The 15361-nt window shown below is 33.2% G+C and overlaps 2 protein-coding genes across 3 annotated transcripts in view; both read right to left on the reverse strand.

Annotated features, from left to right (window-relative positions):
- Positions 1-12248, reverse strand: part of LOC140672644 (uncharacterized) — a 132211-nt gene extending 119963 nt beyond the window's left edge. For both annotated transcript variants that reach the window (XM_072904951.1, XM_072904950.1), the window contains exon 1: positions 11892-12248. The gene's annotated coding sequence lies outside the window, so the exon portion shown is untranslated. The remainder of the gene's footprint in view (positions 1-11891) is intronic.
- A 116-nt stretch (positions 12249-12364) lies between these two features.
- On the reverse strand, positions 12365-14537 carry LOC140672645 (uncharacterized). The gene is made up of 4 exons (XM_072904953.1): positions 14397-14537; positions 13815-14027; positions 13051-13465; positions 12365-12431 (listed from the first exon to the last, which is right to left on the reverse strand). Exons 1-3 carry the CDS (start codon positions 14535-14537, stop codon positions 13067-13069), a joined length of 753 nt encoding a protein of 250 aa, XP_072761054.1. The 3' UTR covers positions 12365-12431; positions 13051-13066.
- Between the last annotated feature and the right edge of the window lie 824 nt (positions 14538-15361).

Consider the following 15361-nt stretch of genomic DNA (forward strand, 5'->3'; position numbering starts at 1 on the left):
AACGCTTAAACGAGGAGCATAAATGTGATGATAATTATGAGAAACGGACAAACGGTGAATTCGTCCGCGCATCTTTATTTCTATCAGATAAATAATAGAACTGGGAGCGCTGCGCTATCTCAGATTTTCGTGCAGAAATGAGTCTTCGTTTCCACACGGTTGCATCGCGGCAGACAAAAACGCCGCTGCAGCAATCATCGGCGCAGAGGGAAATCGCGCGAAAATGGCGCGTACTGCCTTCGCTGGCTTTGTTTCGAGCCCTCGCCGCAATTTTAATGCTTACACCGCTTATGCCAAGGGCAAAGGAAAAGGCCACTGAGTCGCTAAGAGACGCAATCTACTGGTGAAAGACTAAAGAACTTTACTTAGGCAGCATATATAACTCGCTTCTATACAGGGTGTCTTAGGAACAACATATTAAACCGTGAGAGGATAGATATGAGAAAATGGGATTAAATTTATATAAAACTATCACTAATATCCTTAATAATTAATTCGTTATTGTATATCTCTCTAATGAAAATTAATTACTACCTCTAACTGCGAGAATAAAAATTTTTATTTACTGTTTTCCAAACCCTTCATCGGTTCTCTCTTTTTTTTTTTTTTTTTTTTTTAAATCTCTCTTCGCCTTTTTTCAAATTTGATAAATTATCATAAGAAAATATTAATTTGTTTTTTAAATTTTCCTAGTTAAATTCACCCAAATAAGTCTACAGACTAAATAATTCTATTTGAAATAATGTGACGTCGACTATACTTGTAACTTTATAATTAAAGTACTCGTAATAAAATTATTTAAAAAATATATATCTAAAAATTAATGATGAAATTGTTAACATGATTTTATACGATCTCACTACAAATAAAACGTAAAAAAATAAACATAACTGTGAAGCGGTTTCTTTCATCGCATTTCAACCGCGGATGATCATTGTTTACTTTGTCCACCTTTTTTTTCACTTCGGGGACGACATGTCAAGAGCGAAGCATGTAAACTCGCCTTTAATGGAATGAAGAGACACGATCCCGCTTCCTCTCGTTGCCTCTCCTTGTTCCTTCTCTTTTTCCACTCCTTTCTCTTCGAGCGACCACGGGGGCGAAGCATCGTGCTGCTATCGATCGTTTTCTCGAAGCACGAGAGAGCTCGAATCGCGGCACGACGCGAATTCGTGACTCGCGCGCGAGAATCGGTCGATCTCGCGATTCCGCGATGGAAGAGAAATACGGGACAGGGAAGAAAGATCGATCGAGGAATCGCGACCGAAAAAAAAAAGGGGCGAACAAAACGTGAAGAGAGACGATCTAATAATAATAGGACAGGCATGTACATACATTAACGGACTTCCGTGAGAGAGTCGTTAAGGGCGCCGAGAAACCGGAAAGCCGGAGAGCAGGGGAAGAAGGAGAGGGAACGTGGGAAGAAAGGGGGCGTGAAAGAGATGGCCCAGGAGTAAATTTAGACGGGCGCCTTCTGGCCGCGGCAGCTGCGGAGACGCGCATCGACGAAGACGAATCGACGTTAAACGCGTGTCTGTATATGAGAAATCTGATTTTCCATCATTTTCGAATCCTCTCGTGCACCAAGCGAATCGGTTTCTCAAGTTTACTGATTTCCCATGTTTATATGAAAAAAAAATAAAAAAAAAAAAACTCACTATTTGCAACCTATTTATTAAAAAAAAAATCTGTGATATAATATCTACAAATTGAATATTATGACGTATGAAATGTCTTCTCAATGGAAATTTAATTCGCAACTTATTCTCTTCAGAATACTTGTTTTTCTTTGTGTAATTTTTACAATTAGCAGCCGATAATAATTCAACAAGAATTTCGAGAAAAAGAATAATTTGTTGTTCTTTGACATTTGATACGAAACTTTATCGAGTGTGTCAGAATTTTGGGAAATTTAATAAAGAGAAAGTAAAGAGAAAGAGAGCACTATTTTTTAACGTAAATCACTATACTATAGCTGCGATACGTGAACGTATTATAAAAGTTTCATTTTTCATTTAAGAGTAAGTATATTGTTAGATTCTTTTTAACTCTCAAAAAAAATTTTCTCTGAAGATTAAGATTAATAAGATTTTCATGATCAAATATTAAATTGAGTTTATCGCAAAGAAGTTGTAATTAATTATCTTCTTTTATAACCGTTATATAAGATATGTTAAATTATCAATTTTAATTTATAACTCGAAATACTTTTAAATATGAATTTTTGCAAAAATCCGAAAATTTTATATATTATGAAATTTATTTTTTATTATCAAAATATAGCAATGCAAAAACTTGTTAAATTCAAATTAAAAAATGTTTGGACATATTTCTCCGTAATATTTGACAATTTAATTTATAATTTTTTCGCAATGGAATCAATATTTAATCACGAAAACCTTATTAACCTTCATTTTTGTAACCAATTTTTTTAAAGATTAAAGCAATTCTAACAATATATTTAATCTTTAATAAATTAAAATTTTTCCAACACGTCACATACAATAGTTTGTGAGATACATAAAAAACAATTATATTTTTTATTATTCTAAAATATCAAATTTGTATTTTTATTGTTAGCATAAAAAAAGGAGGGACTAATTGCTCCCTTTCTTGGATCTGAAAAGAAAATTGCTTTCTGTTAAACTATGTAAAATTTCATTCTCATCGACTAGCAGTTCAGAGAACGCAGGCATCGGCGCGAGTACACAATAATCGTCTCACCTCCCGCAGTTCCGCAGTTGCGAGCATCCCTATCTGACGGTAATTTTGCAGAATGAGGTGCATCATTATAGAACGCGCGACGCATTGTATAATTCAATGCAAGCTGCGAGTGTGCAAACTCCCGAGCGCAAAACGCTCGTGAAGTTTCCAAATTACCGAGCCGACAGACGTGATGAGAGCAGAAGTGATTCAGATGAAAGTGGTGGAAAATATTGCACAGCAGATGTTTGCAAAATGAAGAAAATTTTACATTAAAACCCCTATAAAATAGATTACTCTATCACGTATTGACGATTATAACTTTCGGGCAGAGGGAGACTTCCTTCGAATGCTCAAAATTCTCGGCAACAATAATTGATGATATTATTGTAATTATGATAATCTCAAATTACGATATGAAAGACATAAAAAAAATATCTTTATGCTTATCACCCACATCTTGCACCTGACTTTCAATTTTCTTGTTTAATCCATTAAATCTATATAGATTGATCTTCTTAAAAAAATTGAAAATTTATGTGCATCACGTTTGAACCTTCCTATAAATTCTGAAACCATGTCGTAATAAATTCCTAAGACGGCATTTCTGTTGCGTGGAGAACAGCGAGGAAACTGTTTCCATAACATTTTACTTATCCGCTTCTTTAAACGTAGCTCAAATGTTAGCCATTACAATTTCTTGATCCCGAATAATAAAATCAAAAATTTTTTTGCTTTATTTTAGTAATGAAGTCGCAAAAAAATAAAAATAGTTAAATTAACTTAATACCAATATTGTAATCACATTAATTACAGAATAACAAATCTTATTCAGAAAAGAAAAATAATTGTAAATTCAAAATTGACCCTTCAAATCTAAATAGTAGTATTCAATTTGTTTTTAAGTCTTTTAAAAACTTTTTCAAAATCAAAAAAAGAGAAAGATATTTTTAAAGCTGATTTTTTTTTCATCTAAAGAAAGAAATGATCATACTGATGCAAGAATTCAAATGTGAGTCATCGGCCAATCGAAACCAGTAATTTTTCGAGCGACAAGTTCATGAAGACGCATGGCAAATTATAAGTCGCTTACCTAAATGACACGATTAGGCAGAAATATGGAAACGATACACGCGAGCCAGACACGAGAGGAGAGGAAGCAGAAAGACGGGGGGAGGGGGGAGAGGGAGAGGGGTACGTCAGCGGAAGTTACCGCGGCACGCGTGCGACGTGAAATTAATGTTGGGATCGCGTGCAGGCCGCCGAAACACGAGGACTGCACCTGTACACGTCACGACCTTTAAAAAGCAGTGAAGGCACGCGCAAAACGAACGCCCCTTATTTCTTTATCTCGTCTTTTACAGGACCGACCCCCACGGTCGTGTCTGTCTTGCGCGACACGTAATTACGTTACTTGCGGCAATTAACAGTTTCCGAGTAAATTAAGTTCGACAAAAATTCGAGCGCAATAATACAAAAATATGAAAATAAATGCACATTAGTTTATTGAAAATCTCACTTGTGTTCGTCCGAAATTTAAATTGTTTTTACCGTGTTGACTAAATCTAATTTTACAACTTTTAACTTTCGATAATCGCGTTTCTCCCTAAAAGTTTTTGTTCCACACACTCTCTCTCTCTCTCTCTCTCTCTCTCTCTAGTTGCTCTTTTTCTCTTTCATTCAGCAGCGAGAGTTAAAAATTCTGTCGGCGAATAGAATTTGTCACAAAAGAGAGGATGTTCTCTTCAAAGGAAACCTTTTAACGGCTCTTTGCTCTCTTCGGACCCCGAAGAGATTAAAACTCGCCGCGATATGTCCCACGAAAAATCTCGCGCTCCGAGATTTGCGAGGGTGAACGTACACATCACGTGTATCATACCCGGTACATTATCGGAAGGGTCGCGAACATAAAAGTGACTCTGGTGGCAGTTACAAGAGAGAGAGAGAGGGTGCAAAGATGGACCCTGTAAACATACGCGATAAAAGCGCCCCCGGGGAGAATACCGGAAAAGACGAGTGCTACGAGATCCCTGTCGACAGTAATATTGTTCCAAGATTCGAGGTAGTCTAGGAAGGAAGAAAGAAAGAAAAAAAAGAGTCAGGGATTCCGATTGAGCTTGAATGTAAACCCGCATCAAAGATGTACTCGAATGGCGATGTTGTCGAAAGCGAAAGAGATTTTGCGATTCCTTAATGCCGAAAATGTTCAATTAATCCTTTAATCTTTCAAGAAAATTTTTAATTAAGACTTCGTTAAAAGAGAAAGAGATATATATATATAAAATGTAATATTATATAACTGTGAAGTAGGTTCTCTTCAGATGCTTCGAAAATAATTGATAGATGATAGAAAAAATAATGAGAGATAACATATACATATACATTTACATACAAATATGTAACTTTATGTAACCTAACCAATGTTTGCGTTTAGTTCTACAAATATAGGCATAAAAATATTTTCTGATGAAAAAATTATCAATAAACATATTTTATTTTTACCTAATATATCACAAATATTTAATGTGCTACATAATATTTGCAGAAAAATTCAATAAAATTAATAATTTATTTTTTAATAAAAGAAAATTATTTCTTTTTACCGCTAAAATTGATTTAAAAATTCTTACATTAATACATAAAATAAATATACAGATTTTTGTTAAAAATCGAAGCGCTATGTAATAGAGAATCGAAATAATAATCGTTCCATTTTTCCGAGAGTGAAATAATAATCTGCTGCCGATACAAAACATCGTTGTATCGGCTATAGAGGATAGCCGGTACGTTTATCATTATACGCAGCAGTTGTGCGATTCATCCAATGTTTGCGTCTCTTGCACGCCTGCGTAAGTGTGTATATATGTGTGTTTTGTGATCCTGATAAAGTAATGTTTGCAAACGATAACAGTACTCGATAAACTCCAGTATCATCGTCGCCGATATGCTGATTGCTCTCTCTATTCCGAAGACGACAGAGATAGCCGACCAGGCAATTTTATCTGCGTAATCGACTAATGATGAACGGTTACATCAATCTGATCAATTAACTTGAAGCTTTTGATTAATTCTTTATCCTGTTCAGGAAGTAACATTATTAAAAAAAAAAGAGTCATTGAAAATTAAAATTTATAACGTTAGTTAAAATAATTAGTTAGTATAATGTTAGTGTATTTGAAAATTATTTAACAAGGAAACATTCAATTATCCTCTTTCAATTTTCGAGATTTAAATGTGTTGCAATATAAATATAAATAAGAGATATATATTTTTTCAATCTTGGATCAATTTCAACCTTTAAAAGGTTCAAAGACCCCTTTGAAAAAAAAAATGAGGTTTTTATATTTCTGAGCAAATATTGTCAAAATAGTAAGATGAAAAAAACGCTTCAAAGAAAAGTTTTACAGTAGGTATGGCAATGAATAATTTTTATGTACAAAAATAATATTTTCATAAAATAAAATAAGTCGAATGTCTCTGATGAGATATCAAAAGTTAACAAAACAATAAAGCGTAATAAATAAATTAACGTGATAAAATTGATGCAATAAAAAAAACAATAATTTTGTTTGCAACTGTGAAAAAAATGCGTTTTCGAAAAACTTTATCATATATGGAATTTTTTTTTAAATGCTCTTTTTTCTTTAAAAATTGGCAAAAGAGAGGAAGAGATTTTGAAATATATGATAGTCTTAAAAAATTTGAATATATTATAAAGTACATACAGATATTAAAACCCATTTTTTTCATTTCCTTTACCGGCAATATTTGCTCAAAAACCAAAAAAAAAAAAAAAAAAAAAGATTTTTAAGGGAATGTTTCAACGTTTTAATGTAATATGAAGCACTTACAAAAAAAGAAAAGTGTCTCTTATTTTTTTATTTACATATTGAATCCGAAGAGCTCATTAAAATCATGGACGGAGAAGTGAAAGAGAGAAATAATTAATTTCTTTTGTAAGAAATATATGAATAATTTTAACAAATTTTCTTTTACATAATGAATAAATGTGACAGAAATGTAATATTGGAAATTTAAAAACTCCACAGAAATACTTGCTGGAGATTAAGTTGCAATAATGAATGATATAGCAGTCTAGTTGAAAAAATGAGCGACGTAGGATGCATACCCGATTATTATTCACGTATACACTTCTCTTTACTTATTCAAGTCACGAAGATATCTCTTAACCGCAATAAATCAGACTCTTCCTTCGGTCAAAAAGCTAACACAGAGATCCGCTGGAACAGCTTTAGAAGTTACTTTTATTGGGCATATTTTTTTCGTCTAGATTCTGAACCGGTGAGTGCCGCGGAAAAGGGTGTGTACATCCCACGCATTACACACATCCACGCACATATATATTTGCGTATACATATACGTATAGCTATATATACGCAAATAGAGTTTCATACACAGACGCAGAATATATACGAACGCGCATCGAATTTCATATACAGCAGAAAACAAGTCGCGTTTCATGTATTACGTGTCATATGTATATACGTTTTACATACAAACTCACACACATATAGAGTGCTTTTTTTTTCTATACACAAGTGCAAGTATTCGCGATAAAAAAAAACCCCTTTTCGTGTCTACGTGGCCGAAGCAATTTCTTACTGAAGAGCGTCCACAAAGAGTGAATTCTATTTAATGAACGACGATTTATACACCGATTTTGTACACGAACAGATTAAGAAAAATTAAGAAAGTTACAATCAATATATGCTCTCGCTAGTGGTTTCGAATTTTGACAGAAATTAAATTTTTGTTTATTATAGATATAAATAAAAAGATTTTGTTAATTAATTTATTTTGATTTTTATTATTTTTAATTTAAGAAAATTTTTATTCAGATCGTAATTAGCAAATTCTTCAAAATGTTACATATTGAAAGATTCTGATAAAAAAGCATATTGAAAAGATGATAATATTTATCGTCACTAATCATTTTAAAGAGAATGTAAGATTGAAAGGCATTCAACGCATCGGTAGAGCATCTCCCCTGGTATATTATCAGAGAGAAAAATGACAAAGGAATTTTTTGATGAACCGCGAATATATCGAGACTCGGGAAAAGCGAGGGAAACGGAGCGGAAAGAAGCGTCGCGAGTATTTCATCGATCGGCGGTAACTCAATATCCTTGAAAAGCGCACAACGCACCGTAATTGCGATAGAGGTCACGAGCAAGGTCAATAACCGCGTACAATCGGCGCTAAAATGGCGACGAATATTTTAACAGTTTTCCAGATTTAAGTCTAAATCGAAGTAAGAATATATATGTATATAAAGTGCTTCTTTGTGACAAAATTGCCATTAAAAAGACACAGTTTAAGAACATATCGTAGATAATTATATCAAACAAACACACAAATATAATAAAAAATATTATACAATCCGATTGATCAATCTGATTATAATATATCAAATATAATCATATAATAAAAAAGAAGATATTATCTTAAGTTGCCAAATTTAGATATAAACAGTTATGAGACATAAGCTTAATCATTACATTAAAATAATAATTCAAGGTCCGACGTATATATAAGTCAAAAAATCTCGAGTGTCTGCGTATTGAATATATCAATAAAATGGTCTGTATAAATCGTGACAGTCAAAAGTCAGCATATTTTTATTGATGTGACAGAACAGATTTCGCGTTCGGACAAATTCCTGCAGAATGTCACAATCGATTAAAAAATATAGAAGAAAGATTTTATTTTCAAAAGTAAATGTAAACATAACATTTCCAAGAGAGATATCCCTGTCTGTCTATCTCGATTAAGTATATAAAATCTGTTTTTCTTCACACATGAGTTTTATTATGGGATAACGGAGTTAAATATTAACTAAACACTGACCCATATCAAATAAGTGAGAAATATGGATTGCTAATATTTATCGATGACGATTTATATAAAACGAGAACGATAATCGAGAGACTCGCCCCTCTTTCTCCTCTCCACGTATTATTTGCCGGTACTTTATCGTTAACTCTCGTAATTCACTACTTGAGTGATCATCCTCGAGACGAGAGTACTCTCACTCACGGTGCACATAAATACGCTACTGTTCTCCCTTGTAACGTGAGAGAACGTACGCGTGCGTGAAATTAACTTTCGAACAGTCGCATCTTCAGGTGCGCTGGCGCAATAATTTCAGTCAAATTTCTATATTATTAATATTAACATATTTATTTTTCACATTTATAGTGTTAACACATCCTTGTCGTTTTTATTCTCTTTCACACATAAAATAAGAATATTATTGTATGATAGAAAATAAATAAATAAAATATTTGAATATTATATAGTTTATAAATAAATTTTATGAATAATATTTTGCGGGAGAATCGCGTGTAAAATTAAAGTAAATCATCAAATACGTATTCCGATCGTGAAGCGATTGTATTCATTACGTTAGACTTTACATTAAAGTTCGAATAAAGATTCGATTACACGATTTACAGTATTATCGAGCAAAAGTGATGAAACAATTGGAACGAAGCCGTATTTAAATTCCCGAGATTGCGTTTCGTGCCCATGATCATTCCGACGTTATCGTCATTATAGTGTTATTATTATTATCGTCATTAGCGCGGATGTTCCATGCCGCGCACGAATCTCCTCGTGAGACCATCGGCGACACATCATCGTGCCTCGGTAACGACATTCCACTTCCGGTACGGCTGTAATCGGCAGCGAAGATTCTCCCACCGATCCCACCACCTCGGACTCGATAACCAACGATGCCTAATGGGCCTAAAGATAAGATGCGTTTAGCAATTCGAAGAAACGACTTCCGCATTAACCATTAACTCATCCGCGTTAAACTCTATGGTATGTTCGCAGCAAGGTTCAAGTATAAACCCTCCTCAGATTAACCTTTGTGCACAAACATTTTCATTGGAACGTTATATCGGTATATGATTGTTGAAATAATTTCTATACACGAAAAAAATGCAAGATTAAATTCTGGATGCCTCTTATACGTAAATATTATTTAAAACGATTAAGAATCAGTTTTTCTCTGAATCTGTACAAATTAGTAGTATATGCAGTTACTTGCATTTTTGTTAAATTATATTCCGACTGACTTTTTTTTCAGTCACGAATCTTCGGCGAAATAATTTTGCAAGCGATTCCGAAACTCGGCAATGCTCGAATTGTTTCGTTACGTCGAACTCTTGCACATCGACTTCCACGTGTTTTTCATGCCATCGTGCATGTGACAATGTCAAAGTTAACCTTGCTTGTTCGCGTTATAACCTTGCCTGGTTTGCTGAACTCGAGCGTGTTGTGCCAAGAAAATCGCGATGATAACATTTGTTGGATTGCGGAGAACGATACTTTATTAATAGCATATAACTCCGCTTGACACTAGAAGGATATCCGGTAAATATTTTTATTTATCTTTCATTGAGAGAGAAGATGATATTTGACAAAAGACCGAAAGACACTCTATCGAATCTCTTAATATTAAAGCCAAAGTTTTAAAGCTCGTTTTAATTTTCGAAATAAAAAAATATGATTGAGAATTTAATATATAATTACTTAAAATTGAGTAAAAAAATTGAATTAATATTTATTTAAATTTCGGTAATTTCTATATTCTGAAACGCACATAAATAATAAAAAAAATAGAATATCTTTTTACATGTACTGAAAAAAAAAAATATCAGAAAATATTACTTAACATTAACATTGTTGCATAATGGACAGCTGCCTCATTACGATTTTTAAGAAATAAATGATGATCCGAAATGAAGATATAGGCATAGCTTTTCCACAGCCTATCGCCTTGCAAGTCTATTTTCTTTCTCCCTCCCTTCCCCGAACATTTTCCGGATCGTTAAACATCGTGTCGAACAAGCGTGTCGCTCGTTGACCCTCATGTTTCAAGGATGTCCTATGGAAATCAACTCGACGTCATCGCGCGAAATAATCATGCGAAATAATTATTATCTAGCGGAGAACATCGCTGCTTTGAAACTTTATTTCAAAACTTCGTATGTCTTGATATAAAAATAATACGCCGTTATTGAATAAATGATGAACAATGCCATTTCGAATTTATGACGGTACGCAGATTTTTATATTTTTTTTTTCGACTTTTTTCTTCCTATCTTCGAAAACATTACATCGTACAAAAGAACCTCCATCGTTGGAACGTGTAATTTCTCGAAATCGAGCGATATGCGACAAAAGCTTGGGGTAGCGAATATTCTCGGAAAGAAACACGTGCGAATGTAATTCAAGACGCTGGATGCAGAGAACTCGGTGATAACGAAATCAAACGAGTGCAGCGAAATTTTATCATAGCTAAGATCTTTATACTCGGATATAAAATTTATTCTCTGTTTCTATTTAACCTCATAAAAAAAAACTTATATTTTACCTTTCGTATATTAATTATCTACCTTTGCAATTTGATATTCTAAGATAAAAAAACATTTTTTTTTAAGTATCGAGTTTATTCTATTTATGTAATTTTTGTTGCTTTAACATATTTTATATAAATCCCTTACTTTTTACAAGAGCTATAGTTTCGCTCAATAAATTAAAAATTCTACGAGAAAAAAATCAATTAATAAAAAATATAGATGTAAAATATCTTTCTTTTTTGCAACGAAGAGGAAATATAATAATATATTTTAATTTTTTTTAAGATATAAAAATTACATAACATTTTAACATTTTTGAATTATATTTTCTTTTATTTTACCATTATTATTACTTCCGATAATAAATTCCTATCGATCCGTTTTAATTTACTTTATTTTCGCAGAGAGAGAGAGAGAGAGAGAGAGAGAGAGAGAGTTATTATTCCCAATTTCAAATAACACAAATTTTTCGAGATTGTCCTTCATTTTAGACGACTTTTACACGAGCAGAGCACATGAATCAAATATACATATACAAACGTCGATAAAGTATTTTATGTATCTACATTCCGAGTGTTTCCATCACAATCATTATAAATTATAATCGAAAGCGAAATAAAAGCAGTAATGAGGCGTGAAGATAAATCGTTAATTATGATTGACGTGCACTTTTTCGCAAACATGCAAGAGTCCACGAGACAAACCAGCACGTGTATTGGTAGAGTCAGGTGTTTCTGACGTGAGACAGATTCTTACGTCAAGTTCGTATACATATCGAAAAGAGATCTGTGTACTTACCGGGATGACTCGTCGCTCACTCCCGCCCTCTCTCGTACTCCCTCTCGCTCTGTCTCTCTCTCTCTCTCTCTCTCTCTCTCTCGTCTGTTGTCGCACCGGTGTAGCTACGCTGTGAATCCGTCACTCCATTACCCTGACACACCGCGTAGTCGCGCACCGCACGGCTTTCGGACGCCGACGAGATGGACACGCGCGCGAACACAAAGGGTACGACGGAAAATTCACTCGCGTTCCTCTACCCGCCGCGAGTATCGCGCGGATCCGGGACTGGCGGCGTACTTCTCGCGAGAACGAAAACGCGACGGGTACAGATGTACCGATACAGGCCGCGAGAGGGGCCGTCGTGCACTGACTGCCGGCACTCACAGTTCACAGTTCGCCGTCCACCACCAACGACCGTCTCTATGCGCATCCCGTCGTCGACTGCGCGCGCACGTCACGCGTCTCGAAGTATCACGGCCGCTCGTCGCTCGCGCGTACCGCCATCTGTTGTTGCGTCGCGGAAACAACATTCCGTGTCTTCATCGCATTTCTATGCGACTGATAAATACAATTCAATAAATGTTTACAAAAAATTAAACATAATAACATGCAACATTTTATTGTCGTGACATATTAGAATAAATAAATAATTATATATATATATATATATATATATATATATTTATATATTAATTGTCAGAATAAATACATATATCAATTTGATAAAAGAATTAATTAATAAATTCTGAATAATTAAAATATAACGATATATTTTTAAAAATGATACAATAATTATCTTAGACCGGAAGTGTGTATAATATAATATTAAATTTTCTCTCTTATCTGCATAAGAAAATTTAGATTTCTCACAAAATGACTCGCGCGTAGGGTAAAAATATAATTCTTTCGTATCAATATACAATATCATGATATTTATTTATTATACCATGTAATAATTATAATTTATTATTTAGAGTAGAGATGGTATACTCTCTCAACGAGTCCTTCCTACTTCATCTTTGTACGAATTATTTTATCGATTGCCTTTGGGCAAGAATGGCGAGAACATTCGGAAATATTGAAAATTTTAGCATCTGTGTAAATGCTACATATAAAGTGCACTTTTCTTTATCCGATCGCCATTTTTGGCCAAAATCATCTGTATACGGATTCTTACTTGAGGCTCTCTAATTTCAGGACTTGCGGAACAATTCTTCGGAAGATAGTCGCATTCCCATAAAAGCGGCCGAGTAATTCCCTTTGCCGGTACCATCGAATACAAGGTGATCGTCGACGATCCACCGACTGTAACGGATCTCCGAGACGAGGCGAAAGCCTAATTTCGATGCAAGCGACTGACTGTGACCCGACGTAAAAATGCCACCGACAGCCGCTATATTCAGCGTACTCGCGACTCGGACGCAAGCGTTTAAAAGGGCAGCACCGATGTTTTTCTGCTGATAAAACGGGTGAACGCAAAGAATATGAATTCGAAAATACGTGTCACATTCAAGCTCCTTGTAGGCGTCAGTCTGCTTTATTAAAGCGCTGATTAAACTCATAATTTTCTTCAAAGCGTCTCCCTCGAAATTCTATAGATCAGAAATTTTAGAATATATTACATAATATATTTAATTGAATTTAATATAAATATAATATAATATTTATTATAATTATATATATAAAACATATGTTGTATATAAATTTATTATGTAATATACATATTAAATAATTAAATAAATTAAGTAATATGTATATTTGATTATTAATGGAATATAATTATTATTTATAATTCTTATATAATATTTATCTAAAATATTGGTTTATATAAGTAAAATAACAACATATTAAAGTATGTTGATATTCGGTATTCTAGTTGCGTTAAATTTTTAAATGTCTCGAAACAAATATTCTATTTTTTTTTTATAACAGAGTACATACTTGTACTCGATTATAAGTGTCAGATTTATCCGCATCACTATTAAATCGCGCGACGGCAACTCCGATGATACGTCCCGATGTCAAACTAAGTGCTACCAAACTGGTGGTATCTTTCATCCATGTTTTTATAAGATCGAGATAGACATTTACAGATTTTTGATCCTGCAGTAAGGACACTGCTTTACACAGGGGCTCTTCTCGAAAGAAATGATGCTGCACAAGAATTGATATTTTCGTTTTTATATTATTCTCTACCTCTACAATATAATTGAATTTAATTATAATTAATTGCCAAAGTGAAAAGTATATTTTATATATATATATATATATATATATATATATATATATATATAATGCAAGTATATGCCAAATAAAATAAACGCGATTTTCTAGCGGGAGAGTTTGTTCAGAAAAGCATTTTTGCAAATGAGAAAAATATGAAGCGGAAAAGAAGGCGTTATTAACTCGTTTATGATTTGAATAAAAAATTCGAAAAATTGATTAATTGATTAATGCCATCAAGCTATCACGCGTGTTTGTTTTATACGTTCTTTCCAGAGATTCCCATTCGTACTGCTAAACTTTTATCAAACGCAGAGTTTCTTCATACTGCGCTTCTTTGAGATCTTGTATTTTGCATATCGCCGGTGAATCCCACTCTAAAGGCGCGTACATCCTTGCTTCCATTCCGACTGTAAATTTATCATTCTTTTCTTCATCCATGACTATTTTTGACACTTAATGTTAAAATATATGATATTTTGAGATTTTGTAATAACAATTATTATTAACTGTGTGTGGACATGAGGAAGATGTCATTCAATATCAACTGAACAGCATATCTTCAAATGTCTTTTATTAATCCGCAATTTGAAGTTAGGTAAAATAATAAATTGAACGCACTCATGCGTCTCATGAACCTAATAAAACTTTTTATCTCGTGCAGATAAGTGTAGTTCTTTACGCTCTCACTTATTTTAAATTAATTTTTGCAAAACTCTGTGAAAACTGAAATACAAATTAAAAAAATAAAAGGGCATGTTTTATTTAATTAAATATTTAATTGAATAGTTTATTTTTCTTTAATAAAAAAAAAACATTTTTTTAAATAAAATTATTTTAATAATCTCTTTTGTTAAGAAAAATAATTAATCTCTCGATATATACATATAAGAATTCCTATATAAAAAAAATAGTATTTCAATATAATGTGTTTATTATAAATTATTTATCAGCAACTCAAAAATATACATAAATATAGGAAATATATAACATACGTAACGTTACACTTTTTTAGCAAAAATCAACATTTTATTCACACTCAGATTGTATTTTGTATTAAATTCTATATCCTAATTTGTAAAATATATTTGTAATATAATTGATTCTATATGTGTACTATAGAATTATACTACTCAAGCGGGCGTAGTGTGCGCACGTATTTTTATTCCAATGTCGGCGCGTGCGTCTTGCACTCGGTCACCTCGAGGTTGAGGATCAAGGGCGCCGTAAATGTTACTCGCGACAATAATACGTACAATAATATT

The sequence above is a fragment of the Anoplolepis gracilipes genome, chromosome 13 (assembly GCF_047496725.1).
Source record: "Anoplolepis gracilipes chromosome 13, ASM4749672v1, whole genome shotgun sequence".
NCBI lineage: Eukaryota > Metazoa > Arthropoda > Insecta > Hymenoptera > Formicidae > Anoplolepis > Anoplolepis gracilipes.